The following is a 26,212-nucleotide window of genomic DNA, read 5'->3' on the forward strand; positions in this document are numbered from 1 at the left end:
CACTCCAGCACGTTGTCTGCCTTGTCGCCGAACAGGCGACGGCCATCAAAGGGCACATCCATAAGAGTAGATTGGCCATCCCCTGAAAAACCAGTCGACCTCAGCCAGGCTTAGCGTCGAAGGGCTACCGAGGTGGTCACCATCCTGCCTAGTGAGTCGGCAGTATTAAGCCCACAGCGGATGGTAAACTTTAATGCGTCTCTCCCTTCGTCAACTGCTCGGGAGAGTACGGTCCGGGCCTCCTATGGGCACTGGGGTAGCACTTGCGCCACCGTATCCAACACAGAGTGGATGTAATGGCTCAACAGACATGCGGTGTTTACCGACCGCAGTCGCAAGCAGGAGGAAGAAAACATCTTCTTCCCAAGATGGCCCAGCTTTTTGGATTACCTATCAGGGGGTGCGTTAGGGAATGCGGCTTTGGAGGTGGAGGCTTGGGACCACCAAGCTCTCAGGTGTGGGGTGTTGGAAGAGGAAAGTGGGGTAGCACGGGTCCAGGCGGTGGCGTCGGGCAATCATGCTATCCACAGAAGGCCCTGTGTTGGGCCTGTACCAGGTGCCCAAAAGGATGTCAGTGAGAGCTTCATTAAACGGTAGCAGGGGCTCCGAAGAGCTCGCTGCCGGTTGAAGCACCTCTGTCAGGAGGTTAGTCCCGACTACCACAGTAGGTAGCTCGAGGTTGAGAGCCTCGGCCACCCTACGCAACACCACGGCGTAAGATGCTAGGAGACAACATGCCAAGGTCTGTAGAGGTATCTAGACCACTGGATTTCCCCAGTTCCTCCCTCCAGTCCGGTTCGTAACCCAACTGGTCAGTTGGGTTACGAACTCCAGACCCCTCCCAGTTCTCCTCACCCTCCTCTGGCTGGCAATCTGGTCTAAAAGAGCCATGACACAAAAGTACCAGTCGGCACTGGATCCCGTAATCGCCGGTCCGGCTCCGTGTCTACATCGAGGTAGAGGCCACATTCGACGCCAGATGGGGACACAACTGGTGTCAGCTGCAGACGTGGTGCCGGTGGAATCGGCGCCGGGGAAGGTGTAATCAGGTCAACCGGTGCGGATACAGATCCAGGCCTGGATCCAAGGGGTGTGCTTTCACAACACTCAGGGAAGGGGAATAGCGCTATGTTTACAAGCGCCGTTCCCGGTGACTTAGGGGTATATGTAGTGTTACCAGTCCCTAGGGTGGTAGAAATAGGCAACCGCAATAGTCAAGAGAATGGCAACATCTGATACTAATGTGAGGTTGAGCAATTGACCACTGAATGGTGTGGTGGTTAATATACGATAAAAATGGGTACGACGGGACATAAATAATTATACCCAACAAACAGATGATATTGACTCAGTTACGCTGTTCGCTCATTGACATTGATTTATATGCTTTGCTGTCTTGATGTTTGCCCTTTAGATTTATACACCCGCAGCTACCGGGCGGCAAGTGATAGAGTGGACGGGTACACTCTCACACAACAGATATCCACCAGTTAGAGGGGTAAAGGTACGCAAAAGGAGAGCGACCATGTGGTAAATATTCTTGTTTGTTACCGGTGCCAGGTTTTAAAAGCAAATTTTAATGCAATGGAGATGGCCGATTGTGTGTCATTGATTGTGTCTCCCTTAGGTGCTGATAAAAAGCAAACTGGTTTAATAAAAGGTGCAGTGTGGTCAGTCGACCCTAGCCCTGATGAAATTGCCGCAAGTTTTCTGAGGCAATGAAACATGTTGGTTTTTAAGTGAGCAAACACACAGCAAGAAATAAATATTAGATAGCTAGTGTTGTTTAGCTCGGTTTTAATGTGGATTGACAAGAGTTCTGATCAGACCCCGTCTCTCCTTTGAGGGTTGATATTGTTTTGAGCTCGGATACACACACCGTAGCCCAGTGTTCACACACAGCACTACACGTTGTTTCCACTTTAAGTAATTTTTTATATTGTTTTCTGGGTGGCAGTTGCTAATGATGAGAACTTGACGTAGCAGGCGAGTACCTGTCTGCGAATCCTCCATGGTGTTACTTCCGTGAGGCACTGCCATCCTTTTTCATTAGATATTGTTTGCACACGGTCTTTCCTTCTTATACACAATAGGTAGAGGGAAAGTGGGGTAGGCACTTCATACAGACACAAACTGTTTTATAAAGATTTGAGTGATTCCGGACCCTATTTATGGACGGCATAAAAGATGGCCGCCTTATGATCATTTGAAACAAAGTTGTTTTGAAGTTGGAAGGGGTACTGATGACAGTTTTTCACTCGATACATCCATGAGCAGGTCCTTTGTTGTAATTATTTGATGAGAGGGGGGCGACCTGCCCATTTACCCCCTAAGCTCCTTATTGTTGATGGCTGGATCCAAGGGGACCCTGCGGTGCCGGAGTCGAAGGCCCAGGGCCCACAGGCGAGTTTGCAGAGTCGGGCTGCCCTAAGATTGCATGCATCGCTTCGTAAAATTTGTGAAGCTGGGCAGGGGTCGCTCTGGGTCCCGGGAAGGGAGGGAAACTCTGAGTCGACCCTTCGGGCTCCGCACTCGGAGCCACGGGAGGGCACCACTTGCATCCCTCGTAGCGTCGGCCGACAAATGGGGAGAAGTCGAAGAGCGAAGATGCTTCTTTGACTTCTTCTGGTGCTTCGACTTACCCGAGGAGTGCGAAGACTTGGAAGAAGACTGGTGGTGGTGGCTCCGCGACCAGTCCCTTGACCTCCCACGCGACCGGGACCTCAAACGGTGCGGAGCCGACTGCTGGGCCTCGAGAAGCTTTCGGGACTACTCTCGCAAAGACTTCGGATTCATAGTCCAGCAGTCGGAGCACGACTTGGGGTCGTAGTTCCGCTCCAGGCAAAACTGGCACATGCGGTGCGGATCCGTCACCGACATCAGTCGGCTACAGGAGCCGCAAGCCTTGAAACCAGGCATCACCGACGTGCACCAGGAGTCGGAGACTAAAAACGGTGTAGACAAAAGTCGCCAAAACGTCAGTCAAAAAGTGACTGGAGGTACTGCTCTCTCCGGATCGGCGCTGGCTGGCGCAGAAAAAGAAAGAATGGACGTCAGAATGTAAGGAGGGGGTCTAAGTAGCTACCGTGATGTTATCCTGACGACCACGACGCCAACGACGAATGCGGAGCCGACCGACGGCACCTTTCGACACGCAGGAGAAGTGCTGACGATAAATTCTTTGGATCCAGTCTGACGCCTGGGGGTAATTGTGAGCGAAGGAATCTATAACGAATTGTCTCTTTCAGATAATAAAAGTAAATCATAGAACACAGCTCAAGCAAATTAGCAGTTTCTGCATGCTGTGAGACAGTAATGTTTGGCAAAAGTATGTAAAGTTGACCACATGGCTGCCCAGCATAAATCAACCAATAGGAGGGGGTAGCCAAGGTGCTGGGGGGATATGCGGGAATGCCTGTTGGAGTCTCTTTCTTACCCAATGCATAGCAATTTTAATGCAAAGATAAAGTCAACATGAATTGGTGGGCTTGGTCACTGTTTTGCGCATCATTGCTTTCGCAAAGCTCGTAAATAGCTGACCATACAGTCTGTCCTACTGCATGCAGTCAATGAAGTAATGCAGTGCACGTCTGGAGTCCAGCCTACGCAGCTTTCCTCCTTTTTGGTGGGAAGGGAAGAGAAAAAAAGATGCGAGAGTGAGGACTAGCCCATGTGAAAGACAGGTGCAATTTTTGGCAAGACAGAAGGGCAAGTGCGAGATTATTAGGGTTGAAAACCAGGAATGGTGGTAGGATTAAGAGGGCTGGCAGTTGTTGGCCTGGAGTAGCAGCACTGGTGTTGGTAATCAGTAAAGCGGTGGATTCCCTCAGCTGTGAGTACCTATTCGCAGTCCTGAAGAAGTTTGATTTTCGCCCCTACATTACCAAGCTGATCCGGTTCTATATACATCCCCCACAGCTAGGTCCCACTTTGGAGGGTCCGTCTCTGGGCCCATTTTGAATGGATATAATATCCCTCAGGGCTGCATTCTCTCGCCTCTTGTTTGCCATGATTATGGAGCCATTGCATCCAGAGCAAGGATGGAAGGGATGAAATGGGGTATCCCTTATCAGACAGCTTCCATGCAGCCCTCCTTGTATGTAGACTATGTCCTGCTCTACCTGTGGGAAACTGATTCCGATCTCACCGTGGTCACCTTGCAACTGGCAGAATTCAGCCAGGTGTTGAGGCTGGCAGTCAGCTGGGACAAATCTTGCCTGTTCCCCCTAGTACATGGGACTTCGCCGAGGGCCATGAACCTGGGGGCAAGGGAGTGTCTGGTCAGATGGGAGCCTTCTTCAGTCTCATGTACTTTTGGGGGACCTATTTTGGTATAAACCGCACAGACGGGTGGTCTTGTCAAAACTCCATCTCCCACCAGGGGGGCATAAGGGGAGCCGATCTTTCATTATTATTACCTGGCAGCCCAACTGCAATGGCTCTCCTACTGACTGGCATGCCAGCATTTAGACCACACAGGGATGATCAATTACTTCCCCTCCCTTAAATAAAACCCTTCTTCACCTCCTGCACACACAAGCACATGCCTCTGGAGTTTAACCCTCCTCCCACAGGGGGCTCCTGCGTGCCTGACAAGCGCTTCGCCTCATCAATCTCATTCCCTCATTTGCTCCAGCAATTCTGTTACTCAGATTCCCTACTCAGAGTGGCCACCTCACCAGCAGCCAATGACAGAGGTGGGAGGATGCCGGCATCCTCTACATGGGCGATCTTTACTCGATGGGCACCTGATGGTGTTTGAGGCACTGACTGAACAGTTTGCACTTCCTGAGGGCCAGTTACTACTCTATGGTTCCCTGAAAAGGGAGATGAAAGACACCTGGGCAAATCAAGGCTCAGAACCAGTCACACACCGCATCTACAAACACTGCAGTCTAAGGGCACAGGTTGCAGGTTGATCACATAGCTCACTAAAGCCATGCTTGCACATAGATAGATATCACTCCAACCATTGCGGGAGGTCTGGCAGATGGAGTGTGGCTGATTACTCCATGATAAGGATTTCAGGAGCCAGATCGCAAGGTTGAGCTGAGCTGGGTCCGGGTGCCTGATCTCTCCATGGTTCTGGGTTAAGAGGTGTGGAGAGGGGTGTAACTTTTGGTGTGGTACTACAGATAGTTCCAGCAGTGTGGTGTACCATAGTTGTCTGGCCCAAGTTGGAGCTACTAGGAGAGTGAGGGAGTGTTGTTGTAGTTTGCGCACCACTAATGGAATGAGTGGGAGAGGCGGAAAAGCGTACGCAAATCTGCCTGACCAGTTCATCCATATCACATTGCCTTTGGACAATGGGTGTGGATATCTGGCGGCGAAGCTTGGGCATTTGGTGTTTTTGTGGGTGGCGAAGAGGTCTATCTGTGGATGCCCCCACATTTGAAAGTACAGGTGAAGAACTTGTGGATGTAGTTCCCACTCGTGGATCTGTTGTGTCTGTCTACTGAGTAGATCGGCCATAGTGTTTTGGACTCCTGGGACATGTTGGGCGAAGAGAAAGATTTTCTGGGGTATGGCCCATCTCCATATACTCTGTGCTAGGTGAGAGAGCTGTGGAGAGTGTGTGCCGCCTTGTTTGTGTATATAGTACATGGCTATATTGTCTGTGCGGACTAGGACTGCCTTGCCTGGAATCTGTGTTTGAAAAGATTTTAGGGCTAAAAATATGGCTAGTAACTCCAGATGGTTGATGTGGAGTAAATTTTGTTGAGGTGTCCATCTGCCCTGCATGGTGTGATGTAATAGGTGAGCTCCCCAGCCGGAGAGCGATGCGTCCGTTGTCAGTACTATCTCAGGAACCGGGTCCAGGAATGGTCGCCCTCTGGAAAGGTTTTTGGTGGTCCACCACTGCAGAGAGCGATGGGTACGACCATCTACCAACACCAGATCCATTAATTGACCCTGGGCCTGGTTCCATTGGCGCGCTAAGCACTCTTGGAGAGGACGCATCTGGAGTCTTGCGTGAGGTACTATGAATATGCAAGAGGCCATCATCCCGATTAGTTGCATAAACACTCGAGCTGAAAGGGAGTGTTGTGCCGTGAATTTTGCGCGTAGAGCCTGAATGCTTGTGATCCTGGCCGGACTGGGGTAGGCTAGCGCTTTTGAGGTGTCTATGGTGGCACCGAGGTATTGTTTTACGTGGGACGGTTGCAGATGGGACTTTGCGTGATTTACCGTGAAGCCCAGTTGGTGAAGTAGCTGCATAGTGGCATGCGTGTGTTTTACACACTGGTTGTATGAACTGGCTTTTATTAGCCAGTCGTCTAGGTATGGGAAGACATGGATGTGTTGTCTCTTGTGGTGTGCTGCCACGACTGCTAGGCACTTGGTGAATACTCATGGTGCTGTTGTGACTCCGAATGGGAGTACTTTGAATTGGTAGTGTTGGTTGTCCAGTACAAATCTGAGGAACTTCCTGTGAGCGCTGTGTACAGGAATGTGGAAATAAGCGTCTTTTAGGTCTAAAGTGGTCAGGAAGTCGTTTTGGGAGAGCAGAGGAAGTACATGCTGAAGTGTTACCATGTGAAAATGGTCTGAGTGTATGTATGTGTTTAGGGGCCGGAGGTCTAGGATGGGCCGTAGAGTCTCGTCCCTTTTTGGTATGAGAAAATATAGGGAGTAAACCCCCAGATTTCTTTGGTTGGTAGGAACGTGTTCTATCGCCCCTTTTTGTAGGAGGGAGATTACCTCCTGCTTTAGTAATGTGAGGTGATCCTGTGACATTGGGCGTTGTCTGGGTGGAATGTTTGGGGGGGTAGATATTAGTTCTAGGCAGTAGCCTGACCAAATTATTTCTGTTACCCATTTGTCTGAGGTGATGGTAGCCCAGACATGAAGGAAATTTTGGAGTCTGCCCCCGACCGGAGTGGGATGGTCTGGGGGAGTGGAGAGAAGTCATTGGATAGGTGTGGAGGCAGAGCGGGCGGTGTTTGTCTTGCCTCTGCCTTTATTATTGTTGCCCCTGTAGCCGCCTCTTTGGTAACCCCTTGTGAAGGTGGATTGGGTAGGAGCTTTATATGAAGTGGAAGCGGTATCAGAGGAGTATCCTCTGGATGTGCTCCGAAAGGAGGAACAGCGAAAGGAACGCCTGGGAGGGTGTGATTGTAAGGCTCCCATAGATTTGGCCGTGTCCGTGTCTTTTTTCATCTTTTCTTGGGCTTCATCCACTTTTGGGCCGAACAGATGTTCCTGGTCAAAGGGATGATTCAGGATGGAAGCTTGTACTTCTGGTTTAAATCCTGAGATCCTGAGCCAGGCATGGCGACGGAGGAGGACGCTAGTATTGATGGCCCTGGAGGCGGTGTCTGCTGCATCTAGGGCACAACGGATGGAGGTATTAGTGATGGTTTTGCCCTCCTGAATGAACTCGTTTGCCCTATTTTTGAATTTGTCAGTGAGGTGTTGCATTATGGCTTCTAGTTCATCATAATGGGCCCTGTCATATCGTGCTAGTAGCGCTTGTGTATTGGCGATACGCCGTATGTTGGCAGCTTGTGATGCAGTGCGCTTGCCGGATGCGTCCAAGAGTTCTGACTCCTTGTCAGGTGGTGGTGCTTCGCCTGACGCCTGGGAGTTGGCCCTCTTTCGTGCTGTGGAAACTACCAGGGAATCTAGTGGTGCTGGCCCTCTGATGTAGGAGGGATCTGTAGGGTTGGCTTTATATTTCTTCTCGATGCGTGGGTTAATGACCCTGGCTCTAACTGGGTCTTTAAAGACTTCTGGAGCATGTTTTATAACCCCTTTGAGCATGGGCAGTATGGAGGTGGCCCTGTGCGTGGTGTCGAAAGTATCGAGGAGGAAATCCTCCTCCACGGGGTCGGTATGGAGATCTACCCCGTGATAGTGTGCAGCCCTTTGGAGTAAATGGTTGAACCCCAATGAGTCTTCTGGTGGGGATGGTCTCGAAGGATAGAGACCATCTTGTGGGATGTTAGGGATGTCGGGAATGTTATAGTCGTCCCATGGGTCTGGGGAGCCTGTGGGAGTAGGGTCCCCTGTGGGTAAGTCATGGGGCACGTCCCCTATGTCATCATGTGTGTCGTCATGATCATCATCATCATCCGGAGGGGGTGTTGGGGAATGATGAGGAGGAGGTGGAGAAGGAGAAGGTGGAGGGGGGGGAAGGTGGAGGGAGTGGAAGAGGTGGGGAAGGTATTCTGAAAGGTGAGGTAGCAGAGTCCTTTCTTTTTGGAGGTGGAGCTGGGGCAGGTTTTCCAGCTGTCTCTTTTTGATGCTGAGCATCAAATGTCCGGTTTTGAGATCCTTGGTTAATGTCTTTTGCAAGGAATCCATTGTAAAGAGTTCTTCTGAAGGTGGTTTATCCGTCGGCGCCGAAGGCATCGGGGCTGTTGGTTTTCTGGCTTTAATGTCCTGTTTGGAAGTATGCGGCTTGGACAAGGCTTTTTGTTTGGTCGGTGCCGAGATGGGTTTCGGCTTCGAGATCTCGGTGCCGGTGGCCTTGTGTGCTTTTGTCGGTTCAGGGGATGGGGTCGGTACCAAGGAGCTGGAACTGGGTTTCGACACCGAGTGTTTCGGTATGGGGCTCGGTGCCGAAGAGGAGGCCATTTTCTTTTTCGGTGTCGGTGCGGAGGAATGTTTGCCGGCACCGACGGTGGGCTGGCTCCAGCCCGAGCCACCTGAAGGCTTAATCGGCTTCTTTACCGGTCCCGAAGGTGCGGTGTGGGAAGCAGTGTCTTTGGTCTTACATAGGCCTGGAGGCAAAGGCGTGACCAAAGCCTTTTTCGGTGTCGGCGAGGGTGTGTTGGGGGGAAGGGGGGGGGGGGGAATTGGTACTCACGACCCTCTGTGCCAGAGTGATTTCCTCCACATCTGAATCGTCGGCTTCGGAGGTGCTGATGAGGCCCTAGTCGGTGTGATGTTCTACTGGAGTGTCGACGCCCTCTCCTAAGATGTCATCTGGAATCGCCATCGACCAGTGTGCCATGGTTCTTCTTGCCCTTCGGTCTGGAATAATTTTCTTGGACCGGAAGGACTTGCACGCCGGACAGTTTCGAGCCTCGTGTTCAGGGGAGAGGCAGAGATTACATACTTCGTGGAGATCATGTGGGGGAATTTGGACCCACATCGAGGGCACTTCTTGAAGGGAGTCCTTTCCATTAGCCAGGACCGGAGCTTGGGTAGGCCCGAAGGCCGGCGTCGACGACTGGAATCGAAGGCTCTTGATCGATGAGAGCCGTGTCGATTGTGGGGATCGCGATCGAAACAATACCGCGAATTGGGGTGAGGATTGCGCGTCGATTGAACTGGAAATCTGTTCGGAACCGGAGCGCGAAGATCACATCCGAGCCCGATGGCGGAAAAAAACAATCTGAGGATGGAGCCGAAGCCCATGCGCAATACGATCCAAAGGAGGAGTCACCGACCTCGTGACTTCCAAAGACTTTCCAAGAGGAAAAACAACTGCAAACATCCGGGCCCAACACCAGATGGCGATCTATGCACAAGTGTGTACTCTGCAGCTCATATGCCTCGAACATATGGATATTGTAACGGGTTTTCAGGCTGCTAAGTTGACGTCCACAACCTCAGGCAGCAAGCAGAAGGACTCTAGTTGGCAGAGCTCAATTTTCATGCATGCAGCTACAGTGTCAGGGGATTCAGATGAAGGGCCTGGCCACCCTGCTATGATAGCAGGTCCACACTGTGCAGGTTAAAAAGAGTGGTCCAAGAGCAGAGTTGCAACTGATCCGTATACCAAGTCTTCCTCACACAGTTGGGGTGAACAGGATCAACTTTGCACCTTCTGCTGTACACAACAGAAAAGATGGAATAGTGGTAATGTGTAAAGCAGGCTGTGTAGCCAGTCAAACCCAAAGCCATCTCCCAAGGTACCATTCAGAGGGAAGGGTATGGCACAAATGGTAGCATGGCGAAAAGATCCAATTTATGGAAACCCAAATACGGAGTGATCTTTTCTGTAACTTCGGGATAAAGTTCCCACTTGTTCACCAAGTAGAGGTGACACCAGGCATCCGCTCTCACGTTGAGGTTGTTTGCAAGATGTGCTGCTACAGGGAAAATGCCCCATGGCTGAGCCCACGACCACAGTTAGTTGTATCGCCTTCTACCACAAGGTCCATAACCACACACTGCCCTGACTGTTGATGTAATGGATGGTTGTGCTTTTGCCTGACACAACTTGCACAGCACTCCTTGAGTTGGAAAGGTGGAAAGCATTCGTGGCTAATTTAATTAGATGTTGTTGCTACTCTGACACAGATCATAGGCCCGCACCCCGATATCACCCAGATGAGCATTCTAGCGCACAAAGGGAGCGTCCGTAACTACATTAGCCAGCAACTATAAAGGACTGAAGGGAAAGCACACAAAGAGTTTGGAGGGACACATCCACCAGTGAAAAGTTGGGAGGAGAGAATCGAAAATATGCATTGGACCAAAGCAAAAAAGCTCCCCTGACACTGGAGCCCTTGCTTCCTTGCGTACGACTGAGGGGCTCTCATTTGCCATTTGGCATAGGACAACAACAGAATGAACAAGGCCATCAGGCCTATCTTGCGAATTGCTTGAAGAACTGGACTAAGTGTTTGAGCCTGAAATATCGGAATCATATGTGAAATACCCGCAATCCTATCTGCAATCCTTAGAGGCGGAAAGGGCCTTCATATGGGTCTTTTCTAGCACCAGTCATATAAAATCCAGACTCTGTGTGGGGGAGAGATAGTACTTGTGGATGCTGATCTCATGAAGGTAAGTCATGAAGAAGGGTCATGGGGTGCTGAAGATGTTCTGTGACCAGTGCAAGGGACCTTGCCTTCATCAGCCAGTAGTCATGTACGGCAATACATAAACTCCTGACCACAGCAGAGGAGCAGCCACCATTGCCATCACATTGGATAAAACTTACATTCATCAGCCCAAACAGAAGAGTTTAGAGCTGATAGTGCTGAGACACCATGGTAACCTTAGAAGTCACAAATGTGAGCAGGTAGGATCGGCAGTTGGAAATAGGCGTCCTGGAGGTCCACTGACACCTGATGACATCCGATGTTCAGTGTGAACATTTTGAACTTGTCAAGCTAGGCCTAGATTCTGTTTTTGTAATGGTTTCTATTGCTATTTTATGTATACTGGGGACTCCCATTCCGACGGCGGGGAATGATACAAGCATGGGAATACTGGAGTAATACTGTGCACCCCTTTCCTGCACAGCAAGCACCACCGCTATAGATTATTCCTTAAGCAAGATAAGAACTTTTATCTCAAAACTCGCAATAGAGGCTGGAGGGCACAGGACGGCTTCAGGGTGGCAAGGATAGGAAGGGTAGGGTGTGAGGGCAGTGCTGGTGTGATAGGTGGAGCCAACTGCATGAAGGTTGGTAGCTTGGACAACCCTATGTTCATTAGAAGCTGCCTCTATGTCATTGCCTGTGGAGGCATTTAGTTCAGTGGCATAACTGTCACTGCCATCAGAACTGCCAAACCCTCAGAAGTGGGTCCAGCGTTTGGGAGTTGCCCAGACAGTAATGCAGCCGTTCTGAAGATATCCAGCAGTCCTTCCAGAAGGCCCTGATTTGGGCTGGGTTGGTGAATGAAGTCATCAATTCTGGCTTCATGTTTTTTCAATGTATCAGTTGGCTCTGAGGATTAGCCAGGAGGAGTTTGGGAATGGTACCAGGACTCGGAATGGTCCTGGGAGTGGGACCATTTCTTCAAGGAAGATTTGTCCTTCCTAGGTCCTTGTGCCAGCTCCCCCTCGCTGCCCATCAGCTCAGTGCTTGTTCCTTTGCGCCCACTGTATCCCTTTCCAAGCCCTCCCTTCACTGTTGTTCCCATGCCTGCCTTTCAGTGACTTCAATTGTATTTTGTTTTCAAACCCTGATCTTCTGTAGCATTAATTTCATTCAGTGCCTTATTTTGTGATCTCTGTGCTTATTTTTACGCCCACTATGTCATTTTCCAAGCCCTCCCTTCGCCGTACTTTCTGTGCCTGCCTTCCAGTGTCTTTAAGTGTATCTTGTTCTTTGTGCCTGATATTCAGTTGCCTTTAATCTCATTCAGTGCCCTGTTATTTTGTCATCTTTGTGTATATTTCTTTTGTGTGCCAGCATGCCAGCCCCCAACTCAGGTACTCACTTTCCTGCTGTTCACTACTCCCGCATCCCCCTTCCCGCCTTTCAGCGCCCCTCCCAGGACCAACTTAATGGAGCCCGCGGCACAGCCATGCCAAAGACAAGCCCGTCTGTGCCCCTCCGCGCCAGGACTGTGCTAGTACCAGGAACCCTGGATTCTCCCTACACCCAAATCTACACCAGCACCAAACTCATAGCCCTGGACCCCAGACTCCGCAACAACAACTGCTTCTGCAGCTCTCCACGATCAACAGCAGGACCCTTCACACGCCACCACTGTCTTTTCTCCTGCAACACTGGAGCACCAGCAAACACAACCTCCACCATCCTGCTAACTACGAATGAGCCTGAACAACTCCACTGCCTCCTGCATAACGCTCGATCACTCTACAAACATGCCACCGTGTTCTGGAACACCATCACCTCCCTCACCCCAACATCAGATTCCTCACAAAGACCCGGCTCAACCCTGCATCTGTGCCGGACATCGCCACGCCCAATGGCTACAAGATAGCACACTGGGACTGCATCAACAAACATGGAGGGGGAATTGCCATAATCCACAAAGAAACCATCCACTGCACCACCGCCACAGACGACACCACCCCTATTATGGAACATCTCAACTTCTAACTCAAAACAGACGGCACAACCACCATCAGAGGAACCCTCGCCTACAGAACTTAAGGACCACACCCCGGCCTCAACAACACCATCCCCGAATGCACTGCTCCACAAGCCATCGACACTAAACACTACATTTTCCTCAGAGACCTCAAGTTTCACCATGACAACACCAACACAGCCAACCTCGAAAGCATGAACAGAATCGGCCTCATTCAACTAGTCACCGACCACATATACAATGCACGACGCGCTCCCCTATCTTCACAGCCAGCGACTGAGTAAAGTACAGATATGTCACTGAACTCACCTGGATGGAACACTCAATCGTTCACTTTACCATCACAGGAACCCGCAGCACCATGACCAAACAGCCCAGCACCTCACACCACAGCTGGAGCAAAGTATCAGAAAGCCAATGTACCAAAGTCTTAATACCTCCCACACTGACATCACAACTAACCATGAACAGGCTGTCAAGAATTTTATTACCTGGTTCACCGACAGAGCCAACAGACTCCCCCGCATCAAGCCGACCAAACTCAAAAGATTCACCAAACAGGCCAGTTGGTACACATCAGGACTGAGAACCACACAATGCATTTGCAAGCAACTAAAAAAGTAAATAGTGCACCAGTAAGGAGCCCACTGACTGCACTATCTTCAAGACACGCTCAATCACTACCACCAACTCCTGAAAGAGAAGAAAAAGAATGCCCTAGCCAACCGCATCATAGCCAGCTGCAACCACAACAAAGAAGTCTTCAGCATCTTCAAGGAGTTCGCCAACCCCTCAGCGAATGAAAACTTCACCACCACCTCCCAAGAACTGAACGACACCCCATTAGACTTCTTCCCCAACAAGATCTCCACCATCTACACACACTTCAAACCCCAACCTGCCGCCTCCGACATCCTCAATCTCCACTATGCCCCAGCCGCAAACTCTGACCACCAGATTACTACTTGAGACCAGCTTACCACACAGAGCACAACAGCCATCATGCACTCCGTCCACTCAAGAGCACCCATGGACCCCTGTCCCCATCACATCTTCAACCTCGGAAACAGGAGTATCAGCAAAAAGCTCACGCCATCCATCACATTGGCCACCTTCCCAGCAGAATGGATACACGCTGAAGTCAAACCTCTCTTCAAGAAACCATCCACCGACCCCAACAAGCCCATCTCCTTCCCTTATCCGCCAAAGTTCCCAAAAAAGGCCATCATCTCACTGAATACCTAGAGAACAACTATCTTCTGGATCCATCCCAATCCAGTTTCTGTACGAACCACAGCAACAAAACCATCCTGATCACAGCCACCGACGACATCAGAACCCTCCTAGACCAGAAACAAGCGGCCTCCCTGACCATCCTTGACCTCTCAGCAGCCTTAAACACTGTGTTCCACCACATCCTGATTAAGTGGCTTCATTGGATTGGAATCCAAGAGGACGCCCTCAAATAGATCGCATCCTTCCTCACCAGAAGAACCCAGAGAATCCGACTGCCACCTTGCACCTCAGAATCCCAAAACATCATCTGCGGTGCCCCTCAAGGATAATCCCTCAGCCCTACTCTGTTCAAAGCCTACATGACCCCCCCCCGGCCAGCACTGTCAGAACCCATGGACTGAACATCATGTCCGATGCAGACAACATCCAGCTCATTATCTTTCTATCTGAAGACCCACCCACCACGAGGGCCAACTTCCGACTGTGCATGACCATGGTCGCAGACTGAATGCAAAACAGCTGCCTCAAACTCAACACAGAAAAAACAGAAGTGCTGACTTTGGGAACAACACCTCCCCATAGAACGACTCATGGTGGTCTGCTGAACTAGGACCCTCACCCACTACCACTCACCATACCTGGAATCCCTGCATCATCCTGGACAACAAACTGACCATGCAAAATCAGATCAATGCAGTCTCCTCCGCCTGCTTCCTCACTCTTCGCATGCTCTGGAAAATCTTCAATTGGCTTCCAGTAAGCACTAAAACGCACCATCACTCAAGCCTTATCACAAGCCGCCTGAACTACGGCAACACACACTACGTAGGAATCACTACATACCTCCTAAAGAGACTGCAGACCATACAGAACTCAGTTGCCAGACTCATCCTCGACCTCCTGAAATGGACCCACATCACCACACATCTCAGGAAACTCCACTTGCTCCCCGTCCACAAGTGATATCAATTCAAGATGCTACCCATGCCTACAAAGCCCTGTACAATCAAGGACTAGTGTACATCAACCACCGCCTGAGCTTCCATCAACCCCCCAGACACCTGCGCCCGCCACCCTCTCCCTTGCTCACACCCTGTGCATCCACCACTGCAAGAGTGGAGGACGTTCCTTCTCCTGCCTCGCCACAAAATAGTGGAACAGCCTCACCTCACCCCAACCCCTCCCCTCTAGACCGCTCTCTCTCTTTAGGAATTCAGAAAGGAGCTCAAGACCTGGTTGTTCAACTGATTCCACCCAAGCAGCTTGGCTCTAAGCACCTGGATACCCTCACGGATAAATAGCAGCGCTTTATAAATCTGGGTTGAATGGTTGATTGATTTTTTGTACTTTTTGTAAGAAGTTCGCTTAGGAGATCACTATCTTTCAGCAGAAATATGTTTGATGTCCTGTGGACCTTGACCAAATATAGCTTGGCCTCCTGCTCGGATGACCTTTGAGTGCATCAATGAGCAGGAGTTGCAGCCAAGGACCGTGTTCTGATCCTCGACACCACATGTAGATACAGATGCAAATCCAACAAGGACATCTTTTTATAACATCTCGAAGAGGGTGTACACCCCAAAATGTCAGTAGACATCTGACACAGTCACTGTCAAAAGCTGAGGAATTTCAACAGTAAAGCACTGAGAAGAGCACCAGAACTGCATCAATAAGGCACGGAAAAAACAGAAACTGGCACAACTGCTTCAGTTAGCACCTTATATACTTTTAAGTCATCACATCATGGAGGGCTCAGTCATGGCTTAGGCTGCATGATGGCACCTGCTGCACCTGGACAGAAAGTTTTCAGATTCAGTCTGGCAGGTAAAGGACATTCATAAGGTGAGAAAACCTTGGAAAGTAATATCTACCAAAACAGATCGGAAACTTTGATCATCTGTGCACCTTAATTTTGTTGTAAAGTAGCAATGACTATTACTGTAAAGGTGTTGGTGTTAGTTCCAACTTTCCAAGAAATCCTACGCTAGTGTCAGAAGAATGAAAGGACATACAGTGCACCTTGGGCAGACTTGTTCTCTGTGACAGGAAGCAGGTGGGGCTTCCCTCAAATAGACGTTTATTGAGAGGACAGTGAAACGTAAACTTCTCAAGCATTTGAAATATAATTAGCACACAGGTAATGTGATCCCTTTATGTTTACAATTGAACCATTCCCTGACTCAACTAGTTTCAATCACAGTAAAAAATCAGATTGTTTTTTGGGGACCGTTCCTGAAGACCTCTCCACACCTTTCTAGAGTCCATTGAAATGTAATTTATGTTAATGCTCGGTGCAGAACTGGGGGTGAAGTAATAATACAAGTACAATAAAACACTTCCTTATGCCAGCATACTTTAATCCCCAACTTAAGTCTTTCAGACACCAGACCTGAGAAGATCCTATTGGGAATCTTTTACTGCTGATCTGCCAGCTGCACACCAAAACTGATCTAACTGAAACAGCATCCCCTAGCGGCCCCTCCATCCGATGCACCAGAATAGTGTAATATCATGCACATTTATCAATGTAAAATTAATAATATACAAATTACATCTAAGCAGACCACTTTCTGGAGCAGGGTCATGATTATCACCTCCATCATTGATTAAAAGAGCTACCCTTGACATAAGGTGACTGACCATTAGATACATAAGAATCAAACCAAGACTGTCAGGGATCAACACCTCACTGGCCTTAAATTATTTTAGTGACACCAATATCATGGGCACACCAGTAGGATTTCCAATCCTAATCAAACACTGTTTTGCAGGTTTGACCCAAAAGTAGAAGATATTGCTCTTCTGTAAGTGATGCCTTGCACAAAACAAACTTCAACACAGTCAAATAAGTAATACTTATGTCTACAGGGAATGCTGATCAATTTTCCTTGTGGTCCCTGCTTTACACAGTGCATTTTTTTCCAGCACTCCCTTTCACACGTCAGTCAGGCTTTAATTGATGTTATTTGAAAATAGAAAGGAGATTGCAAATAGAAGAATTCACCTGGATTAATCTTTAAATCAGTAGGGGCATGCGTATTCTGTCGAAAGAGGAAAAAATTGACCTCTCAACCAAAGCCATGAACTGACATTCTATAGGGTTTCTCTCCTATGTTCTTTTCACTGAAAACAGTCTGACATGCCTGTAAAAACATACATGAGTGGGTCTATATTCATAAAGTAACACGCAAAACTGTACCTGAGGTCTCTGTCTTCTTCACCGTGGGCATCTAAATACACGGATCCCCAGAGGCAGAAACGATGGCCACGAATAATGATGATGACAGATGCATTGATCAACAGAAAGATTCCTGTCCCAGCGCCACAGTTTTGCGAGTGCTAAACAAGTTCAGAGAGAAGAGCAAAAAAATATATAAATATATATATATATATATGTTTCATGGAAAATATAAATTAGAATTCTCAAGCACTTGAAAATCATCAGCCTAGAAAAAAGCATATGAACATTTAAAAACAATACACATATTTTGCATCAATCGATTTTAAACTGCAAAGCCGATTAATAAGATTGAATAGTAAAAAAGACCAAGTTACTTACCTCCGGTAACACTCTTTCAGGTGGATACACTACCTAACCATAGATTTCTCACCTTTAGAATATTCTCCAGGCACCAAACTGGATTCAGAAACCTTTCAAAACAGTGCTTCTGTGCACTGTGAGACTTCACGTAGGTTTTGTTCCACCCTTGAAGTGACAGCTGTGCCGCATTATTAGCGCCAACCCAGTGTGCAGATGTGTCTTGCTTGACTGTTTCTGTGCCCTTGGACATGCAGAGCACATAACTGCAGTGAGTAATTTGTGATTAGATGGAGAATCCAACAGAAAGAGGGTTACCAAAGGAAAGCATGCAGCTCTTGTGGTGGATACTTCTAACTACAGATTACTTTACAATAGATACCAAAGCAGTGGATCACTGACATAATATCGTCAGTCAAAATATCGAGGTAGCAGAATATCGAGTCCAAAATATTGATGGACAAAATATCGACTTCCTATCTCCATAAAGGTAAGTCCCAAAATATCAAAACCAAAATATAATTTAAAAAAATATAGTTGTATAAAATATCAATTTTTTTTAATGTCTTAAAAATAATATGAAATTAATTAAATTATAAATATAATTAAATAAAACAGTTAGAATTATTTAAAACATGTTAAAATTAATAAATAATAATTGTAATGTAAAATATTATCAAACGTGCATTTTTTTATATATATAAATTTAATAATATTAATACATAATTATTAAATTTAATTATAAAATGTTCAAAACAAAGTAAATTATAATTAAATATATATCTAAATAAACCTGTAATATAAAGATAAAAATTAATTTTATATATAAATTAAATCATTAGAATTCTTTTTTTTTTTAAATATTTCACACTACATTAATTATACCAGTAGGGAAAACATAGCATAGCATAGCGTAGGGGGTAAAATAACTATTCCCACTTCAACAAGTGTAACAGTAGGGAAAAGTGTTGCATACCGGGAGAGTAAAAATTACTATTCTTAATCCAGTGAGTGCAACAGTAGGGAAAGTGTTGGATAGCGTGTGGGAATAATTTACTATTCCCACACCACCAAGTGTAACAGTAGGGAAAGTGTTGGCTAGCGGGAGGGTAAAAAATACTATTCCCACTCCAACAACTGTAACAGTAGGGAAAGTGCTGGATAAGGGTGGGTAAAAATTACTATTCCCACTCCAATGAGTGTAACAGCAGGGAAAGTGTTGGATAGCAGGTGTGTAAAAATTACTATTCCCACTCCACCGAGTGCAACAGTAGCAAAAGTGTTGGATTGAGGGTGGGAATAATTTACTATTCCCACTCCACCAAGTATAACAGTAGGGAACGTGTTGGATAGCGTAGGGAATTAATTTAGTATTCCCACTCCTGCAGTATAATTAAGATTAATTAACAATTAATAAAAAATAAAAAAAATTGCCTCCCACCATATACCCCTATAAACGTCACCACCAATATTGTAAACAATTAATTAATGAACATAATTATCAATTAACTAATACAAATTAAAGATAAAATTAATAACCATCAAATATAAATTCACATAATTAACACTATAAAATAACTTACAAAAATATTATATAAAAAATATTAATTTTTTTCATAATTAAATTACTTCCCACCTTACTACCCTATCAACCCACAACCCACTCCTAAAATTAATATCAAATTAATAACTAATTATTAACTTTTTTTAACAATTAACATATTTGCCAATAAATTATTAATCAATTTATAATTAAACTCAATTAACAATATAAATTATTAAATACAAAAATATTAATTAATTACAATTAAATTACTTCCCACCCTATTCCCCTATAAACCCACAACCCACTACAGAATAAAAGTACGCAATAATTAATTAACATATAATTAATTCAAAAAAATTATTAATTAATATATTACAGTTAAATTACTTCCCATCCTATTCCCCTATAAACCCACAACTCGCTACAGAACTAAAATACGCAAAAATAATTTAACAAAAATCATTACTTTAAAAAAATTCAAACATACATTACACAAATAATATATACTTTTAACACATATACTAACATTTAAAACACTAAACAAAATTCAACATTTTTAACAACGATATTATGACTGACAATATTACTAACTTCAATATTATGACAAACGATATTTCTTACCTGCATTTCGATATTCTGTACCACTATATTTTGGACAGTCGATATTCTGTCCACTCGATATTTAAAACTCAATATTTTTTCATATCGATAGTTAAAACTCGATATTTAGACTGCATACCCAAAGCAGTATAGCCTGTAGGTGGAGGGTATGTGGAGTGGGTTCAGACCAGAAAACCTTGCAGAACTGAACAGGCTAAATTCCCTTCCCATCAATCCAGGCTGCCAAGGCAGTAGTGCTATCTTAACATATGCACCAATATCGTAGCTTTTCAGATGTCAAGGACAGAACGCCATGTGCCAATACTGGTAGCAACTTTAGCCCTTTTGGAATGAGCTTTCAGACCCTCCAAAAGCTGTTTTTGGACAATGCATAGAAGATCTTAATGCATAGGACAATCTGCCTTAATTGAGTCCTTTCCTTTCTTCGCCCCAAAGTACCCTGCTGATCATCCACCCAAACGTTTTTGGTTTGATCCATGTAAAAGCTTAAAGCTCCTTTGGGGTCCAACCAATAAAGCCTCCCCACTTCCTCTGAGAGGTGATATGTGACAAAGAATGCTGGCACACTGATGGATTGCCCAAATGGAAATAAGTTACAATGTTCAGCAAGGCGGCTGCCTGAATCCTTGACACCAGTCTGTCCAGAAAAAAGGTGGAATAGGGTGGCTGTCTGGCAGATAGCTTTATCACCAGGCCACAAATCTGTCCCAACACCCAGCGTAAATCGTCTTCATAGATGCCTGGCAGTAAGGATGACATACACATCCTCAGATGGTATATCACATGCATTAAACTACAGCCTCTCAATCTACAAGCCTAGAGTAGTAGATTGTGCAGTTTTGGATACACAACCCGGCCCTGATTGCTGCGACAGAAGATGCTCCTGAAGCGGTAACCTGATCGGTGGGTAGGCGCTCATGCCCAGAGGTTCCAAGTACCACACTCTCCTGGCCCTATACTGAGCCAGTAGGATGACCTAGGCGCTGTTGTTCCTGACCTTCTTCAGGACCCTGGGCAGGAGATGCATAGGGGAAAAAGCGCACATGAGTTTTGTGCTCTACTCCAGCTGGAATGTGTCGCCGGAGAGTTTTCACGAGACCTCCAACCTGCAAATGTTTTGACATGGCATGTTTTGGATGGTGGTGAAAAGATCTGGCCTGGGAGGCAGAGTAAAGATATAGCCTGGGTTCCACCCATTGTCAGAAGATGCCCTGTGCCTCTTCGAAATGCAGGCCCCATTTATGATTTGCCAGGTGCCACCGGCTGAGCTTGTCACAGGGATCTGCCCAGATGCTTCAGCCAACTCTAGAGATGCAGAGCCTCTTGTCACAGAACCCAGGACTCCACTTCGCCTTCTTATCGCAGTACCACATGGAAGCAGTGTTGTCTGTGAGAATCTTAACCAGCCTCCCCATGAATTGGTGCCAGACAAATGGCCTTCAACTCTAACAGATTGACATGGAGCTGTGTTTCACCAGAGACCACAGTCTTCTGATCTGCACCGTTCCCAGATGACCCCCACTGTCAGCTTTGGGTGGGGAAGAGAAGGATGTCTGGTGCTGGTCCAATTGCAGTTGAGCAGTCACCACTGTAGGTTGTGTGCAAGTCACTTCCGAAAGGTGCTCTCACGAAGATCCAGGTCTGAGGTTGAAACATCGTGATCATAATCCAAATGCCCTAGACACTTTTACAATGGAGGAAAGGCCCTGAACTGCACCATAACCAAGACAACTCCTGCAAAAGGAGGTCTCTATAAAAGAGTCAGGTGCGACTTTAATTCGTTGCTCGAGAACCCCAATGATGTCAAGAAGTTACGCGCTGTCTGGAGGTGGCCCCTGACAGACTGTGGTGATTTTGTCAAGTCGTCCAGGTAAAAGAAATCTCCAACCTTGAGAAACGTTTCCAAATAACTGTATGCAATAAATACCCTTTTCTCCATAGGAACGCATTACCGCGTGAAAACGCATTTGAGTGAAACAAAATGGTTACTTACCAGTAGGAGTAGTTTTGCAGCTTGAAGAGTTTCTGGATTCATATGCAGTGCATTATTTCACCATCTAGTGGTTGGGTCCGGAATAGTCTTTTTTTTTTTTTTGGGTTGTTGTGGACCACCATTTGATGTCAGGTACCTGGAGGTCGACGTGCGTGGTAGCCATCTTCGGATTCTTTTTTCTTCTTTTGTATTGGTAGTCCTTGAGATGGTAATTAAATAAGTGATGTAATCATTTGCTTCCCCACCTGTTTGTTTTTCTTTTAGGGGAGACCGGGTGGGTCGCATGTGAATCCAGAAAACTCTTCAAGCTGCAAAACTACTCCTACTGGTAAGTAACCATTTCGTTTTACAGTGTGAATCCTCTTCTGGATTCACATGCTGTGCATTAGATTATGTAGTGGTTTCTCCCGATGTTGGGAGACTGTGGTGAGAGGAAGACTTTGCAAACAGGTGTTGAAGCACCTTCTGTCCAATTTGAGTATCCTTACACATGTGTATGTCCACACAGTAATGCTTTCTAAAGGTGTGTGGTGATGCCCATGTTGCAGCTGCGCAAATAGTATCAATGGGTACATTAGCCATGAAAGCTACGGTTGCTCCTTTCTTTCTAGTGGAGTGAGCTGTAGGCCGTATAATCAATTCCTTTTTGGCATAGACATAACATGACTGGATGGTTTGTACTATCCATCGTGCAATTATTGCTTTTGTGACTGGTGATCCTGTGTTGGTGTGAGCGTATGCGACAAACAATTGTTTTGTTTTGCGTATTTGTACTGTTCTTTGTAAATAGTACAGTAACGCTCTCCTTACATCCAGGGTATGGAGACGTTTTTCTGCTTTAATTTTCGGATTTTTGAAGAAAATCTGTAAGAGAATATTTTGATCCAGGTGATATTTTGACACTACCTTTGGTATGAAGTGAGGGTTTGTTTTTAAAATCACCTTGTCCTTATGAATTTGTAGGTATGGCTCATGTATTGGTAGAGCTTGTAACACACTCACTCTCCGTAGTGAAGTAATGGCGATGAGAAAGGCTGTTTTAAGAGTGATGTGTTAAAGATCTGCCTTGTGCATGGGTTCAAAAGGTTTTGTCATTAGTTGTGAAAGCACTGTATTTAGACTCCATGTGGGTACAGGAGCTGACCTCGGTGGGGCAATTCTTTTTGTTCCTTCTAAGAATCTTTTGATTAGGGGCCTTGTGAAGAAACTTTTGCATGCTCTCCCTCTTGTATATGCTACGATGGCAGCTAGGTGCACCTTTATGCTTGAGTAATTGACGTTGCGGTCTAGGAGATAAGTTAGATAAGTGATTACTGTCTCCTGCGTGTTGATTGAACCAAACTGATTGTTAGCAGAGCACCATGTGGTGTATCGCTTCCATTTTGCTGCGTAACATTTTCTTGTAGATTGTTTTCTTGCCTCTTTTAGGATTTCCATAGTTCTTAGAGGCAGATTGAGGTGGCCAAATTGTATGTATTCAGGCGCCAAGCTGCCAGGTGCAGTGTTGCTGGTTCTGGATGAAAAATTTGGCCCTGTTGCATTGTTAGTAGATCCAAGTCTGCTCTGATCCTTATAATGTTCCCCTTGGATAATTCCAGTCGGGTTGAGTACCATGTCTGTTTTGGCCATTGAGGAGCAATGACAATCATGTTTGTTCCCGTGTGTCTTGCCTTTACTAGTACTCTTTGTATTACGGGTATCGGTGGAAAAGCGTAAGCAAATGTCTGTGACCAGTTGAGTGAAAGCGCATTCCCCCTTGACAGGTGATGTGGAAACCTCGAGGCAAAGGATTGGCATTTCTTGTTCTGTATTGTTGCAAACAGATCTATTACTGGAGTTACCCAGTGATTGTACAGGTATTGAACTGCTGTCTGTTTCAACTCCCATTCGTGAGAGCAGCTGTTCTGTCTGCTCAGCTGATCCACTGTAATGTTGTCTATTCCTGGCAGATTCACCGTTTGTAGGTTGGTGCCCTGAGTTAGTGCCCACTGCCAGACGTCCTGTGCTAGTTTGCTTAGTGGAAAGGACTTTGTACCTCCTTGTTTGTTTGACAATGTTCTATGACAATGTTCTAGAACATTGTCGTGGTATTGTCTGTCTGAATCAGCACAGCATTCCCCTGAATGTGTATTTGGAATGCCTTCAGCGCCAGAAAGACAGTCTTCATCTCCAGATAGTTAATGTGTTTTACTGAATCCTGTTCGTTCCATTGACCATGTACTATGAGTTGGTTGAAGTGTGCTCCCCAACCACTGAGGGATGTGTGAGTGGTTATCATAGCTGGAGTTGGGTCCTTGAAAAGTCGTCCCTGTGCTATGTTTTTGGATGCCCACCATTGAATCTGTGCCTGCCCCCTTTGTGCAACAACCACTAGATCTTCCCAACTTCCTGTGGCCTGAGACCAACTGTTGGTGAGCCATTCCTGGAATGGGCTCATGTGTAGCCGTGTGTGAGGGCTTAGCAGGATGCATGATGCCATCATGCCCATCAGTTTCATGACTTTCTCACTGTCAGAGATTGTCCCTTCTGGTAAAGGGTTGCCTCGTGGTGGATAGCTTGTGTTCTCTTTTGTGTTGGATACGCCTTCACACTTATTGTGTTTAATCTTGCTCCTAAGAAAGTTTTTTTCCCTTTCTGGATTTGTAGATGATTTCTTGTGGTTTATTGAGAAACCCAGTTTTTGAAGCGTTTGTACAGCCGTTTGAACATGATTGTGGCATGTTTGTTTTGAGTGTGCCCTTATGAGCCAGTCGTCTAGCTAGGGATAGACATGGATTCCTTTCCTTCTTAAATGTGCTGTCACTGCAACCAGACACTTTGTGAAGACACGTGGTGCTAATTTTATTCCGAAAGGAAGAACCTTGAATTGATAATGTGTTTTGTTGTGTAGGAATCGCAGGTATTTCCTTTGTCTTTTGTTCATAGGGATATGCAAGTATGCGTCCTTGAGGTCTATGGTTGCCATGTAATCCCCCATTTTTATTTGTGGAACTATTTCTTGCAGGGTACCCATTTTGAAGTGTTGTGTTAATCTGAACTTGTTTATGAACCTTAGGTCCAGGATTGGTCTTAGAGATAGATCTTGTTTGGGTACAAGGAAATATGGTGAGTAGTTTCCTGTGAACCACTCCTGTTTTGGTACCAATTCTATTGCGTGTTTTTGCGCTAGTTCTTTGATCTCTGAATTTAGCAAGGTTTGTTCTGATTTCTGGTATTTTCTTGCCTTTGGTGGGATTGCTGGTGGTATTTTTGTCAACTCGCAGCAATACCCGTATTTTACCAATTGTAATATACAATTGTTCGTTGTGATGTTTTGCCATTCTTTTGGGTAAAATGATATTCTTCCCCCACTGGTGTTTTCTGTGGGTCTCTTTTTGCAACCGAGTCAGTTTGTACTGTTTCCCCTTCCTCGAGAGGTTTGGCCTCTGCCTCATGTTCGAAGGGCTGCTTCTGTTGTTTATGCCATCCTTGGTAGCTTCATTGTTGCCCTGTTTGTTGTGTCGAGCTTTGACTTTGAGACTGTTGTGCCATTTGTTGGCCCTGACCAAAGGCCCCTCTTCCTGTGGTTTTCCTGTTATTGAAGCCGCCTCTTTTAAATGAACCTCTCTGCTATAGGGCTCCCATTGCCCTTGCCATTTATTATCTTTTTTGATCTGTTGCAGAGACTCATCGACCTCTTTTCCGAAGAGTGCGTCTCCAATGAATGGTCTGTTGATGATGGAAGTTTGAACTCCCTGCTTGAAACCGGATATCCTGAGCCAGGCATGTCCTCTCAGGATGGTACCTGTGTACATTTGCCTGCTGGCCGTGTCGCTGCATCTAGAGCTGATTTAAGGCAAGTAATTGCTAAATGTTTGCCCTCCTGGATGATGGATTTTACTCTCCTTTTGTCTTCCTCTGGGCGCTTGTTAAGAAGCTCTTCTATGTCCTCCTACTGTTGGCGGCCATATCTATTCAGCAAGGCATAAAAATTAGCAATACGCCATTGCATAGCTGCTTCTTTTTCCATCTTTCGCCCCACCACATCCATTCTTTTACTCTCCTTTTCTGGTGGAGGCCCGGTTTTGGAGACAGCATTGGCTCTCCTTCTGGCTGTGGTCACAATAATGGAGTCTGGCACCGCGTTCCCCTGGATGTACTAAGCGTCCTTTGAGGATGCTTAGTAATTTTTCTCCACTCTAGGTGTTATTCCCTTGCTAGAGTCTGGTTCCTTGAAGGCTTCTTTGCCTTGATCCAGGATACTGGGGAGCATAGGTAGATACTGAACTCCCTTAGTTGCAGTGAGCAGAGTTTCTAATAGTAAACATGTGTCTCCTTTCTCTTCCCCGAGGGAGACTCCGAACCTGTCTAATGCCCTCTTGACTATGCAGTCAGTCAGTCAGTCATAAGCTTTTATTCGATATGCAAGATATCTTGTAAGCACATAAAAAATACAATTATTACAATAGACACATAAAAAACACAGCAACAAGAAGCCAGTAGAAAATGCATAAGAAGATAAAAGGACATAAATTGCCCACAATAAATT

General features: G+C 46.2%; 1 protein-coding gene across 7 annotated transcripts in view; it reads right to left on the reverse strand.

Moving 5' to 3' along the window:
• The window catches only part of UBR3 (ubiquitin protein ligase E3 component n-recognin 3), a 2,077,978-nt gene that overhangs the window by 8,558 nt on the left and 2,043,208 nt on the right, over window positions 1–26,212 (reverse strand). For all 7 annotated transcript variants that reach the window (XM_085645338.1, XM_085645337.1, XM_085645336.1 and 4 more), the window contains one exon: window positions 17,186–17,325. In XM_085645338.1, coding sequence (XP_085501464.1) covers window positions 17,186–17,325 — 140 coding nt within the window. The remainder of the gene's footprint in view (window positions 1–17,185; window positions 17,326–26,212) is intronic.

The sequence above is a fragment of the Triturus cristatus genome, chromosome 3_1 (genome assembly GCF_964204655.1).
Source record: "Triturus cristatus chromosome 3_1, aTriCri1.1, whole genome shotgun sequence".
Taxonomy (NCBI): domain Eukaryota; kingdom Metazoa; phylum Chordata; class Amphibia; order Caudata; family Salamandridae; genus Triturus; species Triturus cristatus.